This window comes from Chamaea fasciata, unplaced genomic scaffold, assembly GCF_029207755.1.
Source record: "Chamaea fasciata isolate MVZ Bird 193981 ecotype frontalis unplaced genomic scaffold, bChaFas1.0.hap1 SCAF_4, whole genome shotgun sequence".
Lineage (NCBI taxonomy): Eukaryota > Metazoa > Chordata > Aves > Passeriformes > Sylviidae > Chamaea > Chamaea fasciata.
The window spans coordinates 79,156,132-79,179,340 of NW_027094089.1; the positions used below are offsets into that span (position 1 = coordinate 79,156,132).

The 23,209-nt window shown below is 39.5% G+C and overlaps 1 protein-coding gene across 1 annotated transcript in view; it reads left to right on the plus strand.

Annotated features, from left to right (window-relative positions):
- The window catches only part of KLHL4 (kelch like family member 4), a 39,096-nt gene extending 16,100 nt beyond the window's left edge, over positions 1-22,996 (plus strand). Inside the window, exons 2-11 of the mRNA XM_066182191.1 lie at positions 2,576-2,746; positions 3,674-3,810; positions 5,537-5,733; positions 8,575-8,787; positions 9,859-10,045; positions 13,362-13,586; positions 16,174-16,336; positions 18,972-19,184; positions 20,247-20,418; positions 21,100-22,996. Coding sequence (XP_066038288.1) covers positions 2,576-2,746; positions 3,674-3,810; positions 5,537-5,733; positions 8,575-8,787; positions 9,859-10,045; positions 13,362-13,586; positions 16,174-16,336; positions 18,972-19,184; positions 20,247-20,418; positions 21,100-21,159 — 1,738 coding nt within the window. The 3' untranslated portion in view covers positions 21,160-22,996. The remainder of the gene's footprint in view (positions 1-2,575; positions 2,747-3,673; positions 3,811-5,536; positions 5,734-8,574; positions 8,788-9,858; positions 10,046-13,361; positions 13,587-16,173; positions 16,337-18,971; positions 19,185-20,246; positions 20,419-21,099) is intronic.
- The last annotated feature ends 213 nt before the right edge of the window (positions 22,997-23,209 follow it).

Genomic DNA, 23,209 nt, shown 5'->3' on the forward strand with positions numbered 1-23,209 from the left:
TCTCTACCTAAAATGAAATTCATACAACTCAGTGACTTCGAAATAATTTAAATATAGATTTATCTCTCCAGGCTAATCCACTTTTTAAGCCATTATTATGAATGCTAATTACATCTCCTCATCCCAGTGAACACCAACACAAAGATGACTTGAAACAATTTGGGTTCTTAGTTCTTCAGACCAAATCATTGATATTATTATTGCTCCCTGACTAATGCACTTTTGGTAACTTTTATTCCTGTAAACTCAGCTTTTGTTTGTCCAAACTTGTGCATGTTTTATAGGAATAAATCTTTATCTGTGATACACCCTCAACATCCTCTTCCAGAATTCCACATCCTCTGCCAGACTCCAGGGGGTTTTTCTTGACTCCTTTCTTAGGATATTTTGATCTCTGGCTTCTTTAGTTCATCATTACCCAGTACAACACTCTGAAGGTCAATATTTGAGTCTGACAGTCATACACTAAGGAAAATATATAAATATTTATCTTTGAATTTAATTTTCCCCCTCCATAATATATCTACCATTTTGAATCAGCTGCTGAAGATAAACCAGAAATTACATTATTAATTTTATTGGAGAACTTACTTTTGCTTCCAGTATTTTTCAGTCTCTGAAGACCTTTGCCTTTGAAATAATTAATTATATTAGTGGTATTATGCTCTAGTTAAATGTGACTCCACTAAACTTCTGAAAAAAGTACCCAAGACTAAATGAATTAATTAGATTTTCACTCCCTTGGAAATTATTCTCTAACCACAAATAAATATGTGCTATGGGAAATTATTTATTTCACACAACCATTACTGTCTATTTACAATAGGGATGGTTGAGCATTATTTGAGTTTTTTTCTTCAAACTAAGTGCAATGTACTGAGATACAACACTTAGAGTGGATATATTGAATCTGAAAAAAAGATTTTGTCAACAAACGATTTTCTGAAAAACATTAAAGGATGCTTAAGAGGTAAATAGCAAAACATTCCAGGGTATGAATTTGGCATCCAGTAACTGATACAAAACTAACGAGCATATAATCCAATTTTGAAGCTTTGTCATTGTCTAGGAAGCATTGAAAGAAAACAAGTAAGAAATTGGAGTCATTAAGCACACTGAGACAAATTCATTTTTGTAAGTCCTAAATGACAGAGGAAACACATTAGAGAACTTGTTTTCTCCCTTTTTCTTTGAAACTATACTAAGCTAACATAAAATGGATCTGAAATTGTAATAGAGAAAGAAATGTTTTGCAGAGGGGATGGAATACTGCTCTGTTTCAATTCAATATTACATTATAATTTGATTTTTAATTATTTCCCTTGAATTCTATGAGCTATACAATGAGGAATGATCTTTGAAAATGCATGATCTAACATCTCTCTTTTCTGGCACTACCAATTCAACCTGACTTACCCTTTTTTATTTCTCTGTTTTCTGAACTAGATGTTAAATTGTGGATGTAATCCAATATTCTGCTAAATTTAATATGTTAATTTCATGAAGAGATCTTAATGAAATCTCTCCTAATCATTTATGAATTTGCATTAACAATATCAAAGACAACCAGGAAATTTAGTCAACCAGCTGTCATTATTTCCCAGTTGAGCTTGGAAATTTAAAACAACAGGTGCTATACATCCTTAAAAATATTATATTAAACTGAGAAAATGTTTTTCCAAAGAATCTCCAGCTAAAATAGCGTTAAATATTGCAGAATTTTCAAGCTGTGTGATATACATTTATATCAACAAATGCATTACTATTTACTAAAAACAGAAAAATAGAAAAATAAAGATTTTTCTAAGGGAGTGTCAGAAAGGTGTCTCAATCTACATCAAAATCTATTTTTAAAGGCTGTAAGAAATGATGTTTCAAAAAAACAATATGGGTTTTCTGTAAGTGGGAAAGCTAACAGAATTCTGGAGTGGGAGGAATATATTTATATTGTATATTTCCATGAAAGGAAAAGAAATTAATTTGTCTCCATTATTTGCATTCAGATTCTAAAGGCCATGTAATGTACAGGTTACACAAGCTTTTAATTTGGAAATTTCTCTAAAATCATACTGTGCTCATTAAACTGTCTTCAGATTCATTACAATCGAGTCAAGTAATTTAATTGACAATATAAGAAGAGATCAGAAATAAGACCTAAAGATGTAATATCCAGCATTTCACACCAAGAGGTATTTTAGCTGTCAGTATGACAGGAAAATAATGTTTTTTTAAAGGATTCTGTTTGTGAGTCTTCAGGAGGCAGCACTGATCACATCAGTGCTGTGCAAACAGTCCATCCACTCAAAACTGATGGAAACAGACACATCAGTAGCACCACCTACTACACACAATGGCAGTCAAGTACAGTTTACATGCAGGTTTATGAACGAAAACTTCCAGATACCAAAGAGAAAAAGCTAGAGGAAGGCATGGTAAAACCAGGATTGTGAGGCTTCTATAATTAAAAAAAAAAAAAAAAAATAAAATTGTGCTGCCTTTTGAAAAAAAATCAACGTAATCAGCATTTACAATGCATTTCTAAGGCTGTGTTCATCACTGTCTCTGTCCCCGGCAGGCTGTCCACCACCAGTAGCTCCCTCGGGATGGGCACCAATGGCTCTGATGAGTACTTCCAGTCCACCAACCATGCGGAGCAAACCTTCCGCAAAATGGAGAATTACCTGCAGCAGAAGCAGCTCTGTGACGTGCTCCTGATCGCTGGTGACCAAAAGATTCCAGCCCACAGGTACAGTTCCCAGGATCCTGTATGCCTGGCATTGCCAAAAAGGCTGCCTCAGTGTATGAATACCTTGGTTGGTTATGAATGAAGGGTTACTGTGATTAGGACTCCAGCTAATGTGGAATAAAATCACATGATCAACCTTTCATACCTATTATTTTAAGCACAATGAAATTCAAATGTGAACCACTGGCACTGTCCACCCTCTCTCCTTGCTGCTGTCAAACTATAGCAAGATCAGTGAGGCCCAGATAAGCACTCTGGGAGAAAATTAGATTACTAATTACTCTTTTAACTTCACTGCTCACTGCTGCAAGATTTGAATCATATGCTAATTGTTTCTGTTGTACCCATAATTTGTAACATAATAATGGTGGATTTTCTGCCTGGCATTGAGGTGATGAATGATACAGGCTGCATGGTGGCCAGTATGTCATAAGCCCCATGAAGGTGTGTCAAGCTCTGAGGGCAGACCTGCAACCTCCCAGAAGTGGCTATAATATAATTGTGAGATGGCTTGGTCAGAGGTGCTTTGAAAAAGCAAAAGGATTTTAATTAAGGTAGAAAATAACAAAAGATACAAAGCAAAAGCCGTGCACAGTGCAAGGAAGCCCCTTTACACCTTCCAAAACACACTGGAAAATGCCCCGAGCACCTCTGTGCTCTTTCTAACATAATGATTTAGGAGGGTTTTTTAGCTTGCTGCCCAGATACAAGTTTTGGAGTACATTTCAAAGATCCAGCCTGTACCCCCGTGCTGTCACTGGGCCAATTACGATGAGCGGAGGACAGAAAGTTCTGGTGCTTCTTCCTTAAAAGTCAGCAGTGAAACCGAAACCCCTTTCCCAAAATGGAAATGTTTGCTTGGGTGTGGGGATACGATGCAACAGATGGGGTTAATTTGCTGTCCTGCTCACATGGCCTCCCCTCCAGGCTGGTTCTCAGCGCAGTCTCTGATTACTTTGCTGCGATGTTCACCAATGACGTGCGGGAAGCGAAGCAGGAGGAGATCAAGATGGAGGGAGTGGATCCAGAGGCGCTGAAGGCTCTGGTGCGCTATGCCTACACAGGTAACCCTGCCCCCAGTGCTGCTTCCCAGCTTCTCACACTGAATTCTTGCAGAAAAATTATGTATTCATTCTATAATGTGAAAAACGAGGTTTAATTTCCTGGTTGATGCGGTGCTGGAATCTCCTGCTAGCTCCGAGAGTGGCTATTTCCAGAGTGATCTGAGTAGCAGCAGGGCAAGGCTCGCCCTCCATGGCACAGTGGTGTGCTGAAGCAACAAAGGCAGAGACAAGAATGAGGGTGAGATATTCCGTATGGATTCCTAGGTAGTTTACTACCAAGCAGGGTCCAGGGACGAAAGACACTGAACCCTGGTGTGCAGGGATTTTTATACAGGGGAGGATCTAGGGGAGGGTACAAATTTTTAACAAACAGGGAGAAGAATGCGGAGGAGCACAGGGGGGGGTTTACAATACTTAAACCAATGAGGAGGCACAGGGGGAGGGGAACAGTCTGAACAGACCAATGGGGCTTCAAGGAATCGGGGGTTTCCAGGGGATTTCCAGAGGAGGGGGTTGGGACTAGGCAGGATTCACAACTCAGGAGGAGGGCCAGGGAACAATCTGGATCATGGGGCAGGTCTAGGGCTAGATGGACATCTAGGTGGGAGGATACAACTTAGGGCTGAACCAACAATACAGGGGGGAACGGTCCAAACTGTTATACATAAAACATACCACAATAAAAAAGATAATAGAAGATAGACATAAAGCAAAGGGGTAAACGGCTGGGTGCCTGGCATTCAGCTAAGAGCACACCTATCCTCTTTGGAGATAGTCCTTAAATACCTTTTCCATTATATCAGCCTGTTGCATATTCACAAACCTTTATGCATATTCATACTTTCCCACAAACTAGTTTAGTTATTCTAGGAACTATTTTGCATGGCCCCTCCTTGGGTCCATCTTTTTGGAGCATATGTGTTTTTTGGCTGTGGTTTTGGTCCTCTTTCATTATCACTTCTAGTTTGGGCTTTGGTCTGTATTTTCTACAGACAGTAGGTGCTGATAATTAGCATGTCAGCAGCAGGGTTCTCATCATATGTTCACTGGATGTTTATCTTAACTAAGCAGACAGTTCAATTACAAGCATAACTATATATCAGCTATCCCACCACTATTTTTAAGTCTTGTTAATAGCAAAAATAAAAACTATATTCATATAGCAGTTATTTCAACACTATACGTATAGCATTTATCTTAATATTAGTGAAAAACCAATTATAATATAATATAATATAATATAATATAATATAATATAATATAATGTAATGTAATGTAATATAATATAAACATGTATTTATAACAATTAGTATATGAATTTTCATACTCTGGGTTTGAAGGGAGTTTAAAAACCACCCATCTCCAACCCTGACACCTTCCACAAGGCCAGGTTACTCAAAGCCCTATTTTGGGAAAGGTTTCTTCCCTAATTACAATTTTCTTTTTAATTTTTCTACTGTCCAGATGGGATCTAAAGCTGTTAAAGTTCCAATAAAAATGTCCCAATCACAGTGTTCACAATCCACCAAATCCTGTAAGTTAAGACATCTCTCTAAACAATCCTTCTTTCCTTCAAAGAAAGAAAAATGAATTTGAACTAAAGGACATCTCAGAGAAAAGACAAAGAGCGACAAACTTTTAAATAATGAAAATACAAGGGAAATCACTTAAACTTTTTTTTTTTTTTTTTTTTTTTTTTTCTCTCTCCTAAATGAAAACTGCCCAGGTATCCTCGAGTTAAAGGAAGACACCATAGAGAGTTTGCTGGCTGCTGCATGCCTTCTGCAGCTCTCCCAGGTCATCGAGGTGTGCTGCAACTTCCTCATGAAGCAGCTCCACCCTTCCAACTGCCTGGGGATCCGCTCCTTTGGGGACGCCCAGGGCTGCACAGAGCTCCTGAAGGTGGCCCACACATACACCATGGTAAGGTGAACAGCTGGCAGCTCTGCAGTCACAGTTAGATCCAGAAATGTTCATTTCTGTTGCTCCCTGCCTCAGAGTTTTGCCCTGTAGAAAGGCGTCCTCAGTGAACTTGAATTTGCAGCAGAAGTGGTACCCACTCCTGCCAAAAAATGTTGCAGGGCCTTAGCATGGCTCAGACCTAGAGACAAACAGCAGTGGGCCAACATTACGCCTTTGGTTCCACACAAAGAAAATTCTAAAGCTGATTTTAAGGTGGGATATGCATAAAAAGAGTCAAAATAAAGAATGTATTGGAAAGATTTGGAATGCTAAAAAGAATCATGTCCCTGACTGGAACGTAATCCTCCTCTGGCTCAAAGCAAGAAATGAATATTCAGAGCATGGGAAACAGAGAAGCGAGATAACTTGCTGTGAAACCAAATTGAGGGATAAATATTCAGGGCAACGAGATGTGCTATCGCAGTCTAAAACACAAACAGAATGGCAACTGCTACAGCTAAATAGATATAAAAAGAAATACTTGTTAGGAGACCCATGGCAGCTTTATGCTTGAAATAATAGAAGAGGATGTCAGAACCAGTTTAGAGGCTTCATAATGCTCAGGACCCTCCAGCAAGGGATTGTGCAAGTCCACCTGCTGAAAGAGGTGAGATTGGCATGTACTCCTCCTCTCTGTCACAGCAATCTATGGTTTGTTTAGCAGCAATTACATCCCCTTTACATTTCAGAGTTTGAAACGGGGCATTTAAGAAAAAAATTTGCTCAGTCTGTATAAAATAGTGTTGTCCTTGCTGCTCCAAACATTTTTATATTCATCCAAAAATCAGGAAATCCCTCCCCCTCTACTGTTGCCTCTTTCCTCCCACCAGTGTGAGAATGTGGGGGGCAACTTCAGGCATATAATTTTGTGGTTCAGATTTTTGCAAAACTGAAATAAAATTATATGGTTCATTAATGATTTTATGACATTAAGAGATGTTGAGGCAATAAACAACAAAGAGATTATGACAATAATTTTTGTCTATAGTTTTTTGAACCATTTGAATTCTCAAGTCTTTCCCAGGAGTTAAACCTTTATTATTTTTTGAAACCACGTGTCACAGATTTAAGAGTTGAGCCATTAAGAACTTCCTTAAATGAAGGATCATGATGACTCTATGACACTCAGCAGCACTGGGCATAGGTTTTATACTCTTTTACTTGAAAACAACTTCTACCACCTCTAGAACCACCTACTGTTCTTGCATGGAACAGACTGAAAATTCTGCCATGAGACAGGACCTGAAGTATAAACCCACCCACCATGTTTGCTACCGGCAGCTTAGAAAGAGAAGAGGAAATAAAATGGTGCTTCAAACCCTTGTAGTGATATTACAAAAAACCTTTGGAGAACAGATCATAACAATGTGTAAACACATAAAAATTGTGGAAGGGGATAAGCAAAACATTCAGGTTTCTTTCACGCTGGTGACAATGTGTAACTTAGGGGGAAGATGAGAAAGTTGTCCTGTAAATATAGAGCCCATTACATTTTCAGATGTGCTGTAAACACTAGACCCATTCAATAAAACCAGACACAATGGGGATCTTCCCCTTCAACATTTTGGCCACTGAGGCAGAGTATTAACAGTTTCCTGCCTGGTGTCTTTTCGTGCAGATAAAGCTTGTTCTGATAAACAACTTGTGCTATATTTGTAGCTAGAAGTGGACTGGCCTTCCTGTCCCTGTTCTCTGAATGTCACAAATATTAAAGCAGGATATGCATAACAGACCAAAGTTGACATCTCCTTTAATCACTAATAGTTCTGTATTTGCATCCTGGCTACATTTGAAAACAGCTGCAGAAAGTGAAGAAACTGCTGAAAGCAAACAATAAAATATCAGTTACTAAAATTTGTTCACCTGCCCCATTTCAATAAGGTTTCTAAAAATATATATATTAATTTTAGGTACAGAAATAGAAATTCTATTTCAAATGCACGTATTCATGCATGCATCTTTTTGCAAGTAATATAACCCCCTCTTTCTTCCCCAAATTTTTTTTCTTTGGAATTTGATGGGAAAGAGATAATATATATATTGATGTCATATATATCAATATCAACTCTGATTTTGTTGTAAGTCAATTTTACAATTTTTTTAAAATAAAAAATAATTCTATGAAAGACTCTAGGTATTTAATACATGTGGTCACTTCTGGAGTTGGGGAGTTTTATCACAGCAGTAGCTAAAAGGCCGAGAACCCTTCACTGGGATTTGTCCAACTTTGTTTTGCCCAAATAATGCCGTTAGAAAAGTGAGCTGAATTTCCTTTGCTGCATTTTCTTGCCCTAAGAGCAGATTCATACAGCCGACAGCTGGCACAGCTCGTTGCAAAAGAATTGGAAGGTTTTGATGTAATTGGCTCAAAACCCTTGAATCTGCAATAGAAAGGACACATTTTATTTGAGTGCCCACTTGGCGTTTCTAAAATGAACATTCTATCTTCAAATACTATTTCTATCAAGCCACAGTGCTAAGATCATGCTGATGAACAAAGGTGCCAGTGGCAGATCCCTAAGCCAGGACAGACTGACAAGAAGCCTGACAAAGACATCTGCAGCTTGGTGGTGTGAAGATGAGAATTATCCCTCCGTTCTGCAAGAGCAGGGCAGCAAAAAGCAACCAAAATCTCCCTTAAATGATAGAAGGACATTCAGTGATCTTTAGGGTATCCACAGCATTTCCCTGTGCAGCGGAACTGACCAGGAATGAAATATTCACAAAGACAACATTATTTAAGAAAAAGCTATTTCTATGTGTGAAAATCACTGGCACATTGAATTCTTCTTTTATTTTTAGGAGCACTTCATAGAGGTAATAAAAAACCAGGAATTTCTTTTGCTCCCAGCTAATGAAATTGCCAAGCTCTTGTCTAGCGACGACATCAACGTGCCGGATGAGGAAGCAATTTTCCAGGCCCTGATGCTGTGGGTGAGGCACGACCTGCAAAACCGACAGCGGGACCTAGGGATGCTCCTCTCCTACATCAGACTGCCCCTGCTGCCACCCCAGGTATGGACATGAAAGGCCAACAGCGAGCTCTGCCAGCTGAAATGCTCGTCTTGAGCATCCTGTAGGCAGAGAGGAGAGTTTTGTGGAAAGGTTCTGGTTTGGGCTGGAGGTTATTGGTATTTTTTCACTCTTTTTATTTTTTTTAAATGATATAGTATATATATATATTAATTGTTTTTAAACACAGATGGAAAGAAATCCCCCAGCACCAGTGTAATTACTAGGCTCAGAATTACCTCTAAAAATGTCAGTCTATTCCAAAAGCCAAGTGTTCCTTCATTGGGTCGTAATAGTTCTCCTCCAACAGCACAGAAATTTAGATACCATGCAAGGATATTTCCTTAGATTTAGCAAAATGCAGGACAGATAATCCACAATGCTTCTCTCCTTATTGCCATAAAAAGTAGACAAATATAAAAGGGCCTAAATTATTGCTGACAATTCTGAGCACTGACATTTCTTGTCCCTTAATTCGGAAAGAGACAATTCATCCACCAAGTTCCAGAGCTGGACATCTTGTTTCATAGAAAGGTGATGCTGCTCTGTCTGTATCATAGAGAAATCTTTATATCTCCTCAGAAATGGATATAGAATATTAAGACTGTCAGTCAGGACACTTTATGAAACTACATGACTGATGCTGCAAACAGTGAATAACTTATAAAAGTACTATACACCTTTGAAATACATTTGAATTACATTTAATTACAATTGCATTTGAAATACATTTAATATTTTCTAATATTCACAGAGGTGTCCAGTACTCTGTGGTAGATTTATTTACTCATGTAGGGAGTTTTGCATAGTACAGTACTACAAATTACTGATTTGAACCTTTATTAAAAGTTAAAAGAAAGAGATAGGTAAAAATTATTCAAAGACATCACACTCATAGAATTCTCCCCCTCCACCTTTATATAGTTTTGCCTGCATTAGAGCTCCCAGCAAAGCAGAAGTGAGTGGTGAGCTTAAAATGAGGGTTTGTAGCTACAAACACTTTAATTATTCAAGTACATGCAATTTTAATGATTTAGTTATATATCAAGATGCTTTTCCCCCCCTATTTCTTAGCTACTGGCTGATCTAGAAAACAGCCCAATGTTTGCAGACGACCTTGAGTGTCAGAAACTTCTCATGGAGGCCATGAAGTACCACCTGCTGCCAGAGAGACGCTCCATGATGCAGAGCCCTCGAACCAAGCCCAGAAAATCCACAGTGGGTGCCCTTTATGCTGTGGGAGGCATGGATGCCACTAAAGGTAAGCCCAGAATTTCATTTGGTTGGATTAATTAATTGTATCCCAGACACTCAGGGAATATATGACGTTTATTTAAATATTTCCCATAGGAAAATATCAATTTAAGAGTGAAAAAAGAAGAAAAAGCAAATCAAAGAAGAGAATCCTATTTGTCAGGAGTTCTTTCTTCTTGCTAGAACCATATTTCTAAACAATATAGCAATATTTAGGTGCAGACTAAAGAAGTTTGATTCCTATGGAGATTTTTAAATTTAAACTTAGTATGAATTTTTTGCAAAAAAATGGTTGAATTTACAAATCAGAAGAAAAAATAAATACTTAAAATGCCTCAAGCTTTGTTAAAAATTGAAACTTGTGGTCTATATTCTGACGAAGAAAGCTAAGATTTCAAGGAAGCAGAAAAATAAAACAAAAAAAGCATCACTGAACTACAGAGAACTCTTATCTAATGCTTATAAATCCTTATTACAACATTTCAGGTGGAAAGATTTGGTTATTTTCATGAGCACAGCTTTTTTTGAGGACGTCATACATAGGGGTTTTTTCAGGTTTGTAGTCGAAAGTTAATTATTATAAACATATTCCAGTTTCTATTATTTGATTTTCACAACTGCAATGAGGTTACAGCTTTAAACATTGCACTATTTTATTTAGGAAGCAGAATATTAAATCATTTTCTCCAGGAACCTCAACTTCAAACCCACAGCTTGGAGCCAGAGAACTCTAATTAGTTTAAAGTCTAGTGACTTGCTGCACAGAATTACTTTTAGCTGTGTGAGTTCACTTTTAATAGAATCACAAAGAAGATAATCCGTTTCATGGTTTACAAAAAGCTGCTGACGAGTGATTTTTTCCGCATATGAGAGACCTTGCAGAGCTACCTCCCTATCTCTGTGCAATCAAATCAAGTGCAGAACACACATTCGTTGCTGGCACAACATGGAAACACTCATTCCTAGGACAATTTAGCAAATTGGAGTTAATCTGTTTCAATTAAGTAGATTCATTAGCGATACTGAGAATTTATGAATTATATCAGACAACCAGGTAATCTTTAAACTATCTTCCCCTAAAATAAGAAAACAGTTTTCCAATTATTTTTTCCTAGTAAAGGTTATGCAGAGAAAGGGCTGTTTCAGTCAACATCTGCACGTCCTGTTGGTGCCTCTCTTGCCTCCTCCCTTGGAGTGAAGCCAAGTGTTAGAGCTTTTCCCTTTTGATGGGTAAGAAGAACAACACTTCTGCTCTTCCCTACTGTCCTCCACAGCTCTGACTCAGATTTGGAGCCTGGGCTGGATTGGGAGATAAAGAAACAGCAGAAAGAGACCAGGATGCACTGGAGGAACAGCCCTGAGGAGGCAGTAACTCCCACTCCTGGCAGTAACACGCTGCCTGTGATAAAGACACACGCCAGGCTTGGCGTCTCAGGCAACACCAGGTTTGCCTTTGTGCTTATCTCAGGTGGAATATGAAGACAAATCTCAAATTCCAGTGATCAAAAGAAGATCAAAGAGGTACTTTCGGGCCGGAATACTGAAAAATGGGAATGCGCCTAAACCACGTTAAGTTTTGCGACTTTCAAATCTTCCAGCCTCTGTAATAATTACAGCCCACAGGGCTGTACTGAGCACACTTAAACCTGACTGCATTTTCCCCGTGTTTCAGTTAGTGTGAGAGATTTCCTTTGAAGTGGAGAACTTTGGGGCACTCACATATTAGCATAGAATAAATGAGAAAGAATCAAAGCAAAGAGCAGCAAACAGAATAACAAGATGGAAAGAACAGGCAAAGGAACCCAGCTGCTCTGAATAAAGGGGAGAAAGCAGTTTCTGTCTTCTATTGCTGATGGAGCTGGTAGTTTCTTTCCCAACCTATACATGGGGAAAAAACATACAGATAAAGGAAAAATAGCACAAGATAAGCTCTTATTTCACTGAATTTCTGGAGTACTTCAGGTGATCCCTAACAGATCCCTAATCCATATCCTATCTTTCTTTTCTGCTTTATTGCATGGTTGTTTTCCTGTTGTAAAAATAATTTCTTAGCCACAAACTCTCAGTTGTTATCTTCAAAACACCACTTGTCTGGTCTCAAATCCCAGACAAGGAACAAGAAATTGGCTCTGTTTTCCTCATCTGGCTGCCTTTGACCGAGCTCAGTTTGAGCTCCAGGGTGCACTGGCAATTCTGCCTTGAATCTTAGTGAGCCGTGCCCTTGCTGTGCTTAGGAGCTCTCAGAGGAGCAATTATGGCACCTGAGTGATGATGGGAGCCAGTGTGTGGAGAAGTGCCAGTGCTGAATGGCAGAGAGCTCTTGCCTTATGAAGAGTTTCAATAAAAATGTTACTGGAGGTCCAGTGCCCTGGGGAAAAAAAATGGGAAATGTGGCTGATGTGTTAAAGCAGCCAAGCAGCTCCTGCAGGGCTGCTGCACCATGAGCCTCAGGGAAGATACCTGTGGGAACCAGATGTGCACTCACATACAGCCCTGTCTCCTGCCTGACTCCCTCCTAAAAGGGAAAATATCCACAGGATTCCTGAGCGTGCTTGTCCAGTTACTCAGACAGGTACATGGAATCTGTTTTTAATATCGCTAATGCTTTAGGCTCAAACATGGTTAAAGAGCAGATTGTTGTGAGGCGCTGTGTTCATAAGGAATATAAAGAAACCCCAAAACAAACCCCACAAACTCCCTACTCTCATGGTGTTTAAGTAACAGAAGTAACTTAGCTCCAAAATTTGCAGCGCTACAAAAATTGCCTCAACTTGATTCTCCATTTAACAGAATCACAGAATCATGAGGTTGGAAGAGACCTCCAAAATCATAAAATCCAACCCTACTCTAACCTCAACTAAACCACTAAACCATGGCAGCAAGTTTTTTCTTAAGCACATCCAGAGATGGTGAATCAACCACCTCCCCAGGCAGGCCATTCCAATATTATTACCCTTTCTGTAAATAACTTTTTCTTGATACCCAGACTATATTTCCCTCGGTGTAGCTTAAGATTCTGTCTTCTCGTTCTGTCAGTTACTTCCTGGAGAAAGAGACCAGCACCCACCTGACTACAACCACCTCTCAGAGAGTTGTAGAGTGACAAGGTCGCCTCTGAGTCTTTTCTTGCCACCAGTACATTCTCATAGGCTTGCCCATCACGTATGCAATTAATGCAGCTTTCTCACTAGGTTCACACAAGAACTGAAGTTCACAGCAAAATCTCACACATAAAACTTCAATACGTAACTTCTATAATTCAGTTGTGTTTTGAGCTGGCTGCTGGGTACTGCTCCTTCCATGGCTGTCTCTGTTTTTCACAGGCACAACCACCATTGAGAAATATGACCTCAGGACCAACAGCTGGATCCAAATTGGGACCATGAATGGCCGGCGGCTGCAGTTTGGGGTTGCAGTGATTGACAACAAGCTGTACATTGTAGGGGGCAGGGATGGGCTCAAAACCTCCAACATCGTCGAGTGCTTCAACCCTGTCACCAAGGCTTGGACTGTGATGCCTCCAATGTCAACACACAGGCATGGCCTGGGTAAGAGGGGCTCTGCCCCTGCAAACACCTCCCAGCATACACAGATGGGGTTTGGTCTTAGTTCGGGAAGACACGTGTCTGCCAGGGAAAAGCTGGAGCTCCCCTAGGAATGGAGAATGTAAACCTCCTCCCTCCAAATTATTATAATTTTGAAATTAAGGGGCTTTCAGGCAAACGTATGGGAATAGGAATAACAGTTCTTTACAAGGAATATTAAAAATGTAGTAGTACAAAAAAGGCAAACGAACAAAAAAAAAGAAAAAAAAAACCACTGACAGAGTCAGAACACAACCTGACACCCTGTTGGTCAGGGTGTTGGGCGCAGTCCAGTCAAGTCCTCCTGCAGTGACAGATGTGGTTCTCTTGTAGTAGATGATCGTGTAGAAAGTGTCCAGTGGTGGTGAGATGGGTCTGGTCTTCCTCTGGGAATCCAGTGCAAACAGGCTGCCCTGGTGTTCTGAATCCCAGGTTTTATCCAGGTAGGAATGCTTCACTCCTCCCCCTGGGTGGAGCATCTCCCAATGGGATGATGGAATTATATCAGCAATGCAGTGAGCCTCGATGGCCCATTAACAGCAGATATCCCCTGGAGGGAGGATGGGTGTGGAAGAGACAAGAACACAGCCCCAGCTGATTTTGACAACTGCCCATCAACAGAAGACACCTGCCCCTCCACCCACCCCCTCCCCCCATCCTCCAGGTTATGAAATAAAGAAAAACACCTCTTCAGTCAGTTTCAACAGATGGGAATAGAATACATCTTGCATTGCAACCCAAGACGGGTTTTATTGACTCAAGCACTGCTGAGAAAACTTTTAACAGCATTTGCTGACACGCAGAAATACTTGTAGAAGATACATTTCAAAGAGAGGTTTGCCTATTGCCATGATTTTAAGATTTTTTTAGTATTCACCTAACTTGCACTCGTCTTCCAGAGTTAATTTTGCTTGTAGGAAATTTCAAAATATAAGCTGTAGTGAAAATAATCAACTCATCACATGATTTAATGGTTAAGGGATACATTTACAATATGATAACAACCTGATTTTTTAATTTTTTTTTTTTAAATGATGAATTAAGCCTAGAGATATTGATCACCTCTGTAATTCAGTTTAGGGTATTACCTACACTGTAGAAAACAGTGTATGGAAATAAGTACAACTTTACCAGTTCTAATGTTGCAATTACAAGAAGTGTTAGAGAGCTCAGCCATGGCTTAGTATCTATGGGTTTTTTTACTGCAAAATAATCCTTAATATTATTCACACTGAAGGAATAATTTGAATATGAAATCTAGAATTTATTTCCAGGACTATTAAATATAAGGCTAAGTTTACAGATGAGTAGACTGTAACAGAGGGAATATGATGATTACTGAACAATTTGTATATGTCAGACGTTATGAAAAAGCTGGCTTCTCTTAAGTTATTAGAAACAGATATTACTAGAAAACATCAGTAAGTTCAAATGACATGGGATATTTTTGTTTTTATGGATAATAGAGGAAGATTGATCCAGAATTATTTGGCAAACCTTTGTGGCCTATGTCACCTTCTCCACTGCTTGGTGGAGAAAGGGTAGTGTAGGGTTGCTGCCAGTTAGAGCACAAAATTGATGGAATCAAGTACTAGTAGGTGGCAAAGCAGAAGAGAACTAAACAGATGAAATAATTGTCATTGAAATCTACAATTCCTGACTGCAGGGGCATAATTCTTCCCAACAGGTAGGTCACAGCCATAAATTTGAGTGCCCAAAATTTGGCTTCAATCTGTGCCTGGTTTGCCTCACACTTACAGCCCCTATTACCTTCAAGGAGATTCTGTGGAAAGTCGGTGCTTTTGAAGAAATCAGGCCACATATATTTAGGCCTAAAAGACAGATTTAGAAAACTTTTAAGCAGCTGGATTGAAAAATTTTGCCTCACCTAACAATGGGAGCAAAGAGCAGCAGCAACTCTCAAAGGGAGGGCACCAAAGCCCTTCTCTGGAGAAGCACAATGGCCCAGGATTTGTCCACACAGAGCTTTGCAGTGACAGCCAAGTTGGCTCCCCTGTGCCTCAAGGACAGCAGATAGGAGCCAGCTCTCATCCAAAAGGCATTAAAATGTTGTGGTGCTTTAGCTGGTAACGACAGCCAGCTACCCACCCACCCAGGCCTCCTGCTGGCAGCACTACAGAGCTTCAGCTGGCTCAGAATTAGGAGACGTTGTTGGTTTGGGCGTATTTTTCATTGCCTGACTCAAGTTTTGCCTTTTTGTAGGAGAATAACATTTTTTCCCTGTTAGGGGCTCAAATTTGTTTCAGAGCAAGGTCACCAGCAATGAAAGAGATAAAGTCCAAGAAGAGAACATCAGAACTAAAGCAGCTTTCCTCTAATCTTTTGGCAAAAGATAATGGTTATTTAGAAGAACACTGTATGTGAAGTGCTTGTTTATCTTTATTTATTCCTCCAAATGAAAAGGCAGCTTTCAGACTGTTTAATACCAGTCGAAACTGCTTATCTGCACACAGGGAATTAACGCACGGAATGAATGTGCCGCTGGCCACTGAAACCAGGAGATAATTTGTCCCTAATTCTGTCTCTCAAGGAGTAGCAATGCTTGAAGGACCAATGTATGCAGTTGGTGGCCACGATGGGTGGAGTTACCTCAACACAGTGGAGCGCTGGGACCCGCAGGCGCGGCAGTGGAATTATGTGGCCAGCATGTCCACCCCGAGGAGCACCGTCGGGGTCGCAGCACTCAACAGCAAGTAAGGCAACAGGAAAACCTCTCTCTGGGTTTTCATTTGCTTCCTCCCTTGGAAATGCAGCTTCTTAAATTTTTGTTTTCAGGCTAATGGTTATTAGTGACCGCGAGGAAACACAGAGAAGATGCAATGCATCGAAATAAGAAAGGAAAGCCTTTCCTCTGCTGTGTGACAAACTGATTTCAAACTTGCAGTCAGGTTTTAAAGACAATTCAGCCTTTTTAAATTATAACAATGGTATTACATGCACATCAGAATTTTATCTAGAATATAACACATGGGGACATAAAATCAGCTACTTAAAAAAAAAAATCCAGGTTTATGTTAACACTTTAAAATCATTGCGTCTAAAAAGACTAAATGTGAATGGAGATGAAGTCTTTCCTTTGTTCATACAAATTCACAGACAATTTTTAAAATGTTGAAGATACATGTTTAATGGAAAGAAGATGAGTTTGTTAATTAGGTATGGAATAAACAGCCTCTTATAAATCTTATCCTATCAGATTTCCTCTGCCCTCCATCTCTTGCTTAAATACACAAAATCAAGTGTTGATGTATTTAAACATTCTGCTAAGATGCTAAAGCCACTCAAGCCCTTTTACATGGGAGCAGACAATTGTGTGGATCTTACCAAAGCCTTGTAAAAGGCCTCAGGTTATGCAGAATGTGGTTAGAGCCAACATTTTTTCTTCAAAACTGTGGAGAACCCTTAGCAGTTTGTAGCGGCTGGAAGCACTCAGTTATAGGCAGACAAGTCCATTTACCATTTACATTTGCCACTGGCTTCCCTGATCACTTTGTAAATTCATGAGAAAGAGAACGATAAAATGCAGAAACAAAGATGTTAGCAGAGGGATATTTGTAAATGCAAGTGGAGGGTTTCATACAAGGGAAGATTCAAACTGTAGCGCACAACTCCAAGAGAGGCAGAAGTGCCTCTCCAGGTCCCTGCTGGATCTCAGAGGAAATGTTCTCAGCAGAAACTACACCACAAACTCCTGCTGGTGCCTTCCACAGCAACAACAGCCAGGAAACCACTTTGTCAAAGAGGAAATCAGCCCGATCCTCACTCTGTTCTCAATCATTGCTGATACAAACTGTCTCCAGCAGGGCTTAAATCACGTCTGTTGGTCTGATGATGTAACTTCTGGCATACCAGGAGATCAAATGTCCGTCACTCACTGCTATTGCTGCAGTCCAACCAAGAGAATGCTTCTCCTTTTCCTGTTTCCCTAAATCACACCATATTTTTTCCTGTTCAACCCCACCAGAAAAGCCTTTGCTTATCTGTGGAGCAACACTTTTGGACCAATAAATGGTCCATTGAAAACATCAGTCAATAATGCTATATTTGGTCTTTTCCTTAGAGAATGAGAAACACCACTGTGTTTGTAGATATGTTATGGAAAACAAAGGATCCCAAGCAATCCCGTTGTGTATACAGAGATTTCTTTGCCCTGTGAAAGCTGTGTAAACAAGCATGCTGTATCAATGGCAAGATGTGAAAAGAAAATAAATCAAAGCCTCAAGTTTTGTATGGATCAGACAACAAACTGCACAACCAAACTCAATTTTATCAAGTGAACAAACATTATGAGAGAGAGAGCTGGGGATTTTTTTATTATTCTAATGGTAGAACAGAAGAATCTTCTAGTTGAAATATGCACCAGAGATGTCTGAAAGCTTTTTTAATCTCTGGAATAAAACAGGCACTTCTAAAGGAAAATTTAGCTGATCTGGTTTATCTGATTTACTCTGGGCAAGTCCATGTGTTCCCTAGGTCTCTAATAAGCTGCACTAAATTAATTTGGTTTCATGGCAGAAAACAATAACAAAGGTCTGAAAGGGCGTGGAAAAACCAGCACAGCCAACACCTGAACACATCTATTACATTCCATCCTAGTCAGGCAGCATCCAAGTTAGCTTGAGACCAGAAGGTAGTTCAGGCTTTGCAAAATTTATTGACAAGAAGCCACAACCCCTGATGTTTTTTAACTTGCATTACCACAATTTATTCCTAAAAGTTGCCCCAAAGTTTTTTAACAGAAATTAGCACAGTTTATTCCTACAAGTTCTCCTAACATCAGTTGTTTAAATCTCCAATTGTTTGCTAAGTGCCTTTGGGCTGAACAGATAAGACACAAGGTGATACCTTCTGTCCAGAAGATTTTCTTAAATACAGACTCAGAGGAAAATATATTTAATATATGTTTTATATACATTTTGGTATCTATTCAGGTTATAAAAGTTAACTGGAAGGCACAGGAAAAGCTTTTAACGTGATAAAATGTCAAATATTCTGTAACCCTGTCCCAGGGAATGCTACTACACTTTTCAAACACAAGCATCATCTTTCAATTCAACTCTTTCTATTGCTCACATTTAGAGAACCTGACGTGAATTTTTAAGCTTAGCTTTCGTATGTGGCTGCTTGAACATTTCCTCTACTGTGAGAGAGGAATATAACTTCATTTAGCACACAAAAGCCTTTGAGCCAAGGAAGTTCCAGAGCACAGCAAATAATGGGAGTAATGACAATTTTAACGTGTCCTGAATGAAGCCAGCCAGATAAAATTCCTGTTAGTGGGAGGATAAAGACTGAAATTGTTTCCCTGCTTGCGGGTTGTTATCCCAGGCTGTACGCAGTTGGCGGGCGAGACGGGAGCTCCTGCCTGAAATCCATGGAGTGTTTTGATCCCCACACCAACAAGTGGAGTTTGTGTGCCTCCATGTCCAAGAGGAGAGGTGGTGTCGGCGTGGCCACCTACAATGGGTTTCTGTACGCCGTGGGAGGTCACGATGCTCCTGCTTCCAACCACTGCTCCCGCCTGTCCGACTGCGTGGAGAGGTAAGAAATTATTTTGCTCTTTTTTTTTCCCTTCTCTGTTTGCATTCCAGGAAGGGATTACAGAATAAATTCTTGTCACAATTGGAATGTTGCATCTGTAAAACATATTCAGCCTTTTAAAAATAATATTTTGGGCAAGAATAACTGATTCCCGATATGTTTTGATAACAAAAGAATTAAACCTGAGCAGCAAATTCCTCCCTTCTGCCTGAGCTACTCAAGAGCCAGGTAAAAGTTACTGAAGTACTGAGACAAATTCAAGATGTGACCTTTCTATTTCTCGAGTGCCAGAAATCAGTTTTAGGCTGCTTGTGCCATGTACTGTAGGAATGAAATACTTTGCAGTTGTTCTTCAAACAATTTGACTGATACTGATAAAATTCGTGAAAATATAAGAAATATCACAAAGTTTTGTCATTTGGGGAAAAGAAAGAAAAACTGAGCGGGTGTTAAACCCTGCTGTGAACAGCAACAGCCAAATTCTGTTCTAAGTTAGATGGCGTAAAGCAGGAACTACCTGGAATTCACTGTAATTTGTATTAGAATAGATCAGAAGTAAAATCAATATATTAATGTAAGATGCTGCCATGCTTTTCATGTGAGAAATGTTGAGCTACTACACAAGATAACTTCTTTTACAGTAAACTCCTCTGAAAACATTAATTCTGACAGTAAACAGAAAACCAAAAGCTTTATGAAGGAAGAAAACAAGAATGTATTGAAATTAACTTTGCTGAGTCAACTGGTGGCAGGCTATAACTTTTTTAGGTCCCATTTGCATTTAAAATGTATTGATAGCTTAATGTAATTGAAATGGGGAGACTGTAGTGAAAAAGTGAAACCGGGCGTTTTCCATGTGCTTGAAGGCCCCTCTAGTGGCTAAATCAAAAACTGAATCACATCTCAGTTATACCTGTTCCATCATACCTCAGTTCTACTCGTTCCTGGTGCAAATCCTGCGTTGCTACACGGGAGAAAAACAAGCGAACATCCGCAATTTAAACTTGAAATGTGTCCTCCACCGTGCATTTTGCTGATGATTTTGATCGCCACACTTCCTAGGTATGACCCCAAAACAGATGCTTGGACCACAGTGGCCCCTCTGAGCGTGCCCCGGGACGCGGTTGGGATCTGTCCCCTGGGGGACAGGCTGTACGCAGTGGGGGGCTATGATGGCCACTCCTACCTGGACACCGTGGAGTCCTATGATGCTCAGAACAACGAGTGGACAGAGGTAATGGGGACACAAATGATGCCTCGGAAACGATAGGGGCCCTCGTCCTGCAGCTAGGAATAATTCTGTCCAAATGACTCTGAAATTATCGCCGCTCTGGCGAAAAACGGCGCGTCGGGATGCAGCAATACTGGGTGGGTTTGGATAAAATGTCAGTTTCCTCTCCTGTGAAACAACCACGTGAAACTTTTCAGATTGAGGGGTGGTGGGAACGCACGGGCAAGCAAAGCAGGTTGCACAAATCACTTCGGGTTTGAAGTGCTTAAATTCACTGTTGGTAGATCTGGCGTGTTCGTCAGCAATACCTTCTTCTGGAGGCGCCTTCAAACTTTCATATTTATGGCCCTCCCCACTGAGATCGAGAGGAAATACTTGGACTGCCAAGATCCTTTGCAGCCACACAGTCTGTGGTTTTGGAACATTAGGTGTGGAGGCCTTATGAACACGTCAAGGGAACAGCACCAGGCTACACCTTTGTAACTCAGGGTCTGCAGAATCTTGCCAAAAATCCCAAACTGTGTTTTCATAACTTAGTTAAACCTAATTTTCTTAGCATTACATCAGTTTGAAAAACAAATTGCTTTCCTATTAATCTGAAAGTAATTTCTTCTTGTCCTACCCATAAGATGCTACTAAAAATGTTTCCTCCTTTTTCTTTTCCCTTTTCCTTTTCCTTTCTAGGAAGTGCCTGTCAACATTGGCAGGGCTGGAGCATGTGTTGTCGTTGTGAAGTTGCCCTGAGGACTGTAAATTATCATGAAAGTGAATTGAGTGGAGCCTCAGAAGACAACAAACGTTTCCAGGAGCAGTTCAGACTGCACACACCTCAGCAGCCCTCCCTTGCAGACAATGTTTATCCCTGAGCCATCACACTACTACAGCACAGATGTGTCCTCCTAATATGTAAAATCCGCTAAAATGGTTTCAATGTTTAAATGGTTCAGGTTTGTTACAGAAGTATATCTGCTATTTATAAAATGCAACAGTGAGAGATGTGTGCAAGATTTCAAAAACTTTTTTCGTTTCTATGTTGTCAGGAATGCTAAAGTTTATTAAAAAAGCTTTTATATTTTAAGTAAATGAAAATGACTATGGAACACCTGCAACAGGGAACTGCACAGAGAGAAATATTTGCTCTTAAATATTACTGTCAATAGAATGTTCTCTACAGGAGCAACTTAATTTCTATATTCAGAAATTAAACTCCTAAAGTAACTTTAAAATCAAAACAGATAAGGGGATAATTTTTTATTTACCATCCAGCACTGATAGAACTGTGACAGAATATCCATTTTTAGCAGTGTATTGAATTGAATAATTCATGTTAAGTCATAATAGGGTTAAAGCACCTTTACGCTACTGTGTGCCAGCAGAAAGAAATCTCTTTGTCAAAACATAATGCAAATATAATTTGAAATCATTTTCAGTGCATAGATATGTGATATTTTAATGCTGCTCTGTGTGTCAGGTTATTCATGGATTTCTCTTTGCCCACTAACCATCTGTCAGTATGTGTTAAACTAATCTGACTATTCTTGGGATAATAACCATGCATTAAATTTTGAAACAATCACATAATTACATTCCTTGAATATAAATTACAAAATGAAATTTTTATATCATATTGATATGACAGTCTCTGACCTCAGCTGAAGATTACCAGCTTCCTCTCATGTACAGTAGAAATAAGGTAAGGAATAAACCACACCCACTGTGTAACATTAGATACCATTTATGTAAACATGTTTATGTTCTATCTGGAATTAGTGGAATGATAAGAATCAAGAACAAACAGGAAAAGAATCACCTGAAAACCACACATAGTGTTCCACATGCATGATATTTTCTCTTCGTGTGCCAATTTCTACTGTTTTGCTTTAATTTAGCTTTTTTATGATTTCAAATGCTGAAAGTGTATTCTAGAAAAAAGAATGTATGTAAGATATTCTATGCTGTAAAGCACAATATTTGGTCAGTATCCACCTCAGTGTTTGTTAAGTTGTTGTTTTGTCAATATCAGAAAATCAGGACAGAGAAGAAAATCTCTGAATGTGTAGGCCAGCTTTCCTGATAGAATACTGTGGTTTCAGATTTTAGCAATATGCTATTTTAAAACAAATTTATAGTATTAAACCTGTTGAATGCCTCTAAAGAAAAAAAATCTCATAAGCATATTTATAAAAAGAAGAACATTTTTAACTTTAAAAATCAATATGTTTATATCTAGCATGCTACATTCAAATAAACTTTACTTTCTCGGCTAAGATAATTTGGATTGTATTTTAACAACTTTGTGGCTTTTATTTTACATCCTTTCAAAACTAGAAGACACAGAAGATCAGTCTCATTGATGATAAACCATTGAAGCTAAACCAGCCTTTGGGCTCCAGAAGTCACATCAGAAGAAGGAAATATTTTGATTTCCCAGCAGATCAAGAATCTGAAGGAAACACAAGGGCCCAAGCACAGGCAGAGAATCTGCCCAGTGACACGTTGGGGGACTGGGAGGTGGAAGTGGTTTCTCTCTCCCTGTCCCTAGGGAAGCTCTCTGACCACCTACCCACAGCATCTTCTTGCAGCCAACACTAACTTTTAAACATTAACAATAAAAATTCTAACATTTCCATTTGTCATCCTGCTTTGGTCCTGCAACAGCCATGTGCAATCTTTTATATGAATAAGGATTTGTGTGGATGCAGGGAGAGGGTCACTGCTGCTTTTCACTCAGGCTCTAAATCATGCTTTTCTCCTAAAATAGCACCCTACTGCTTCCAGTAACCTGGGCAACCTC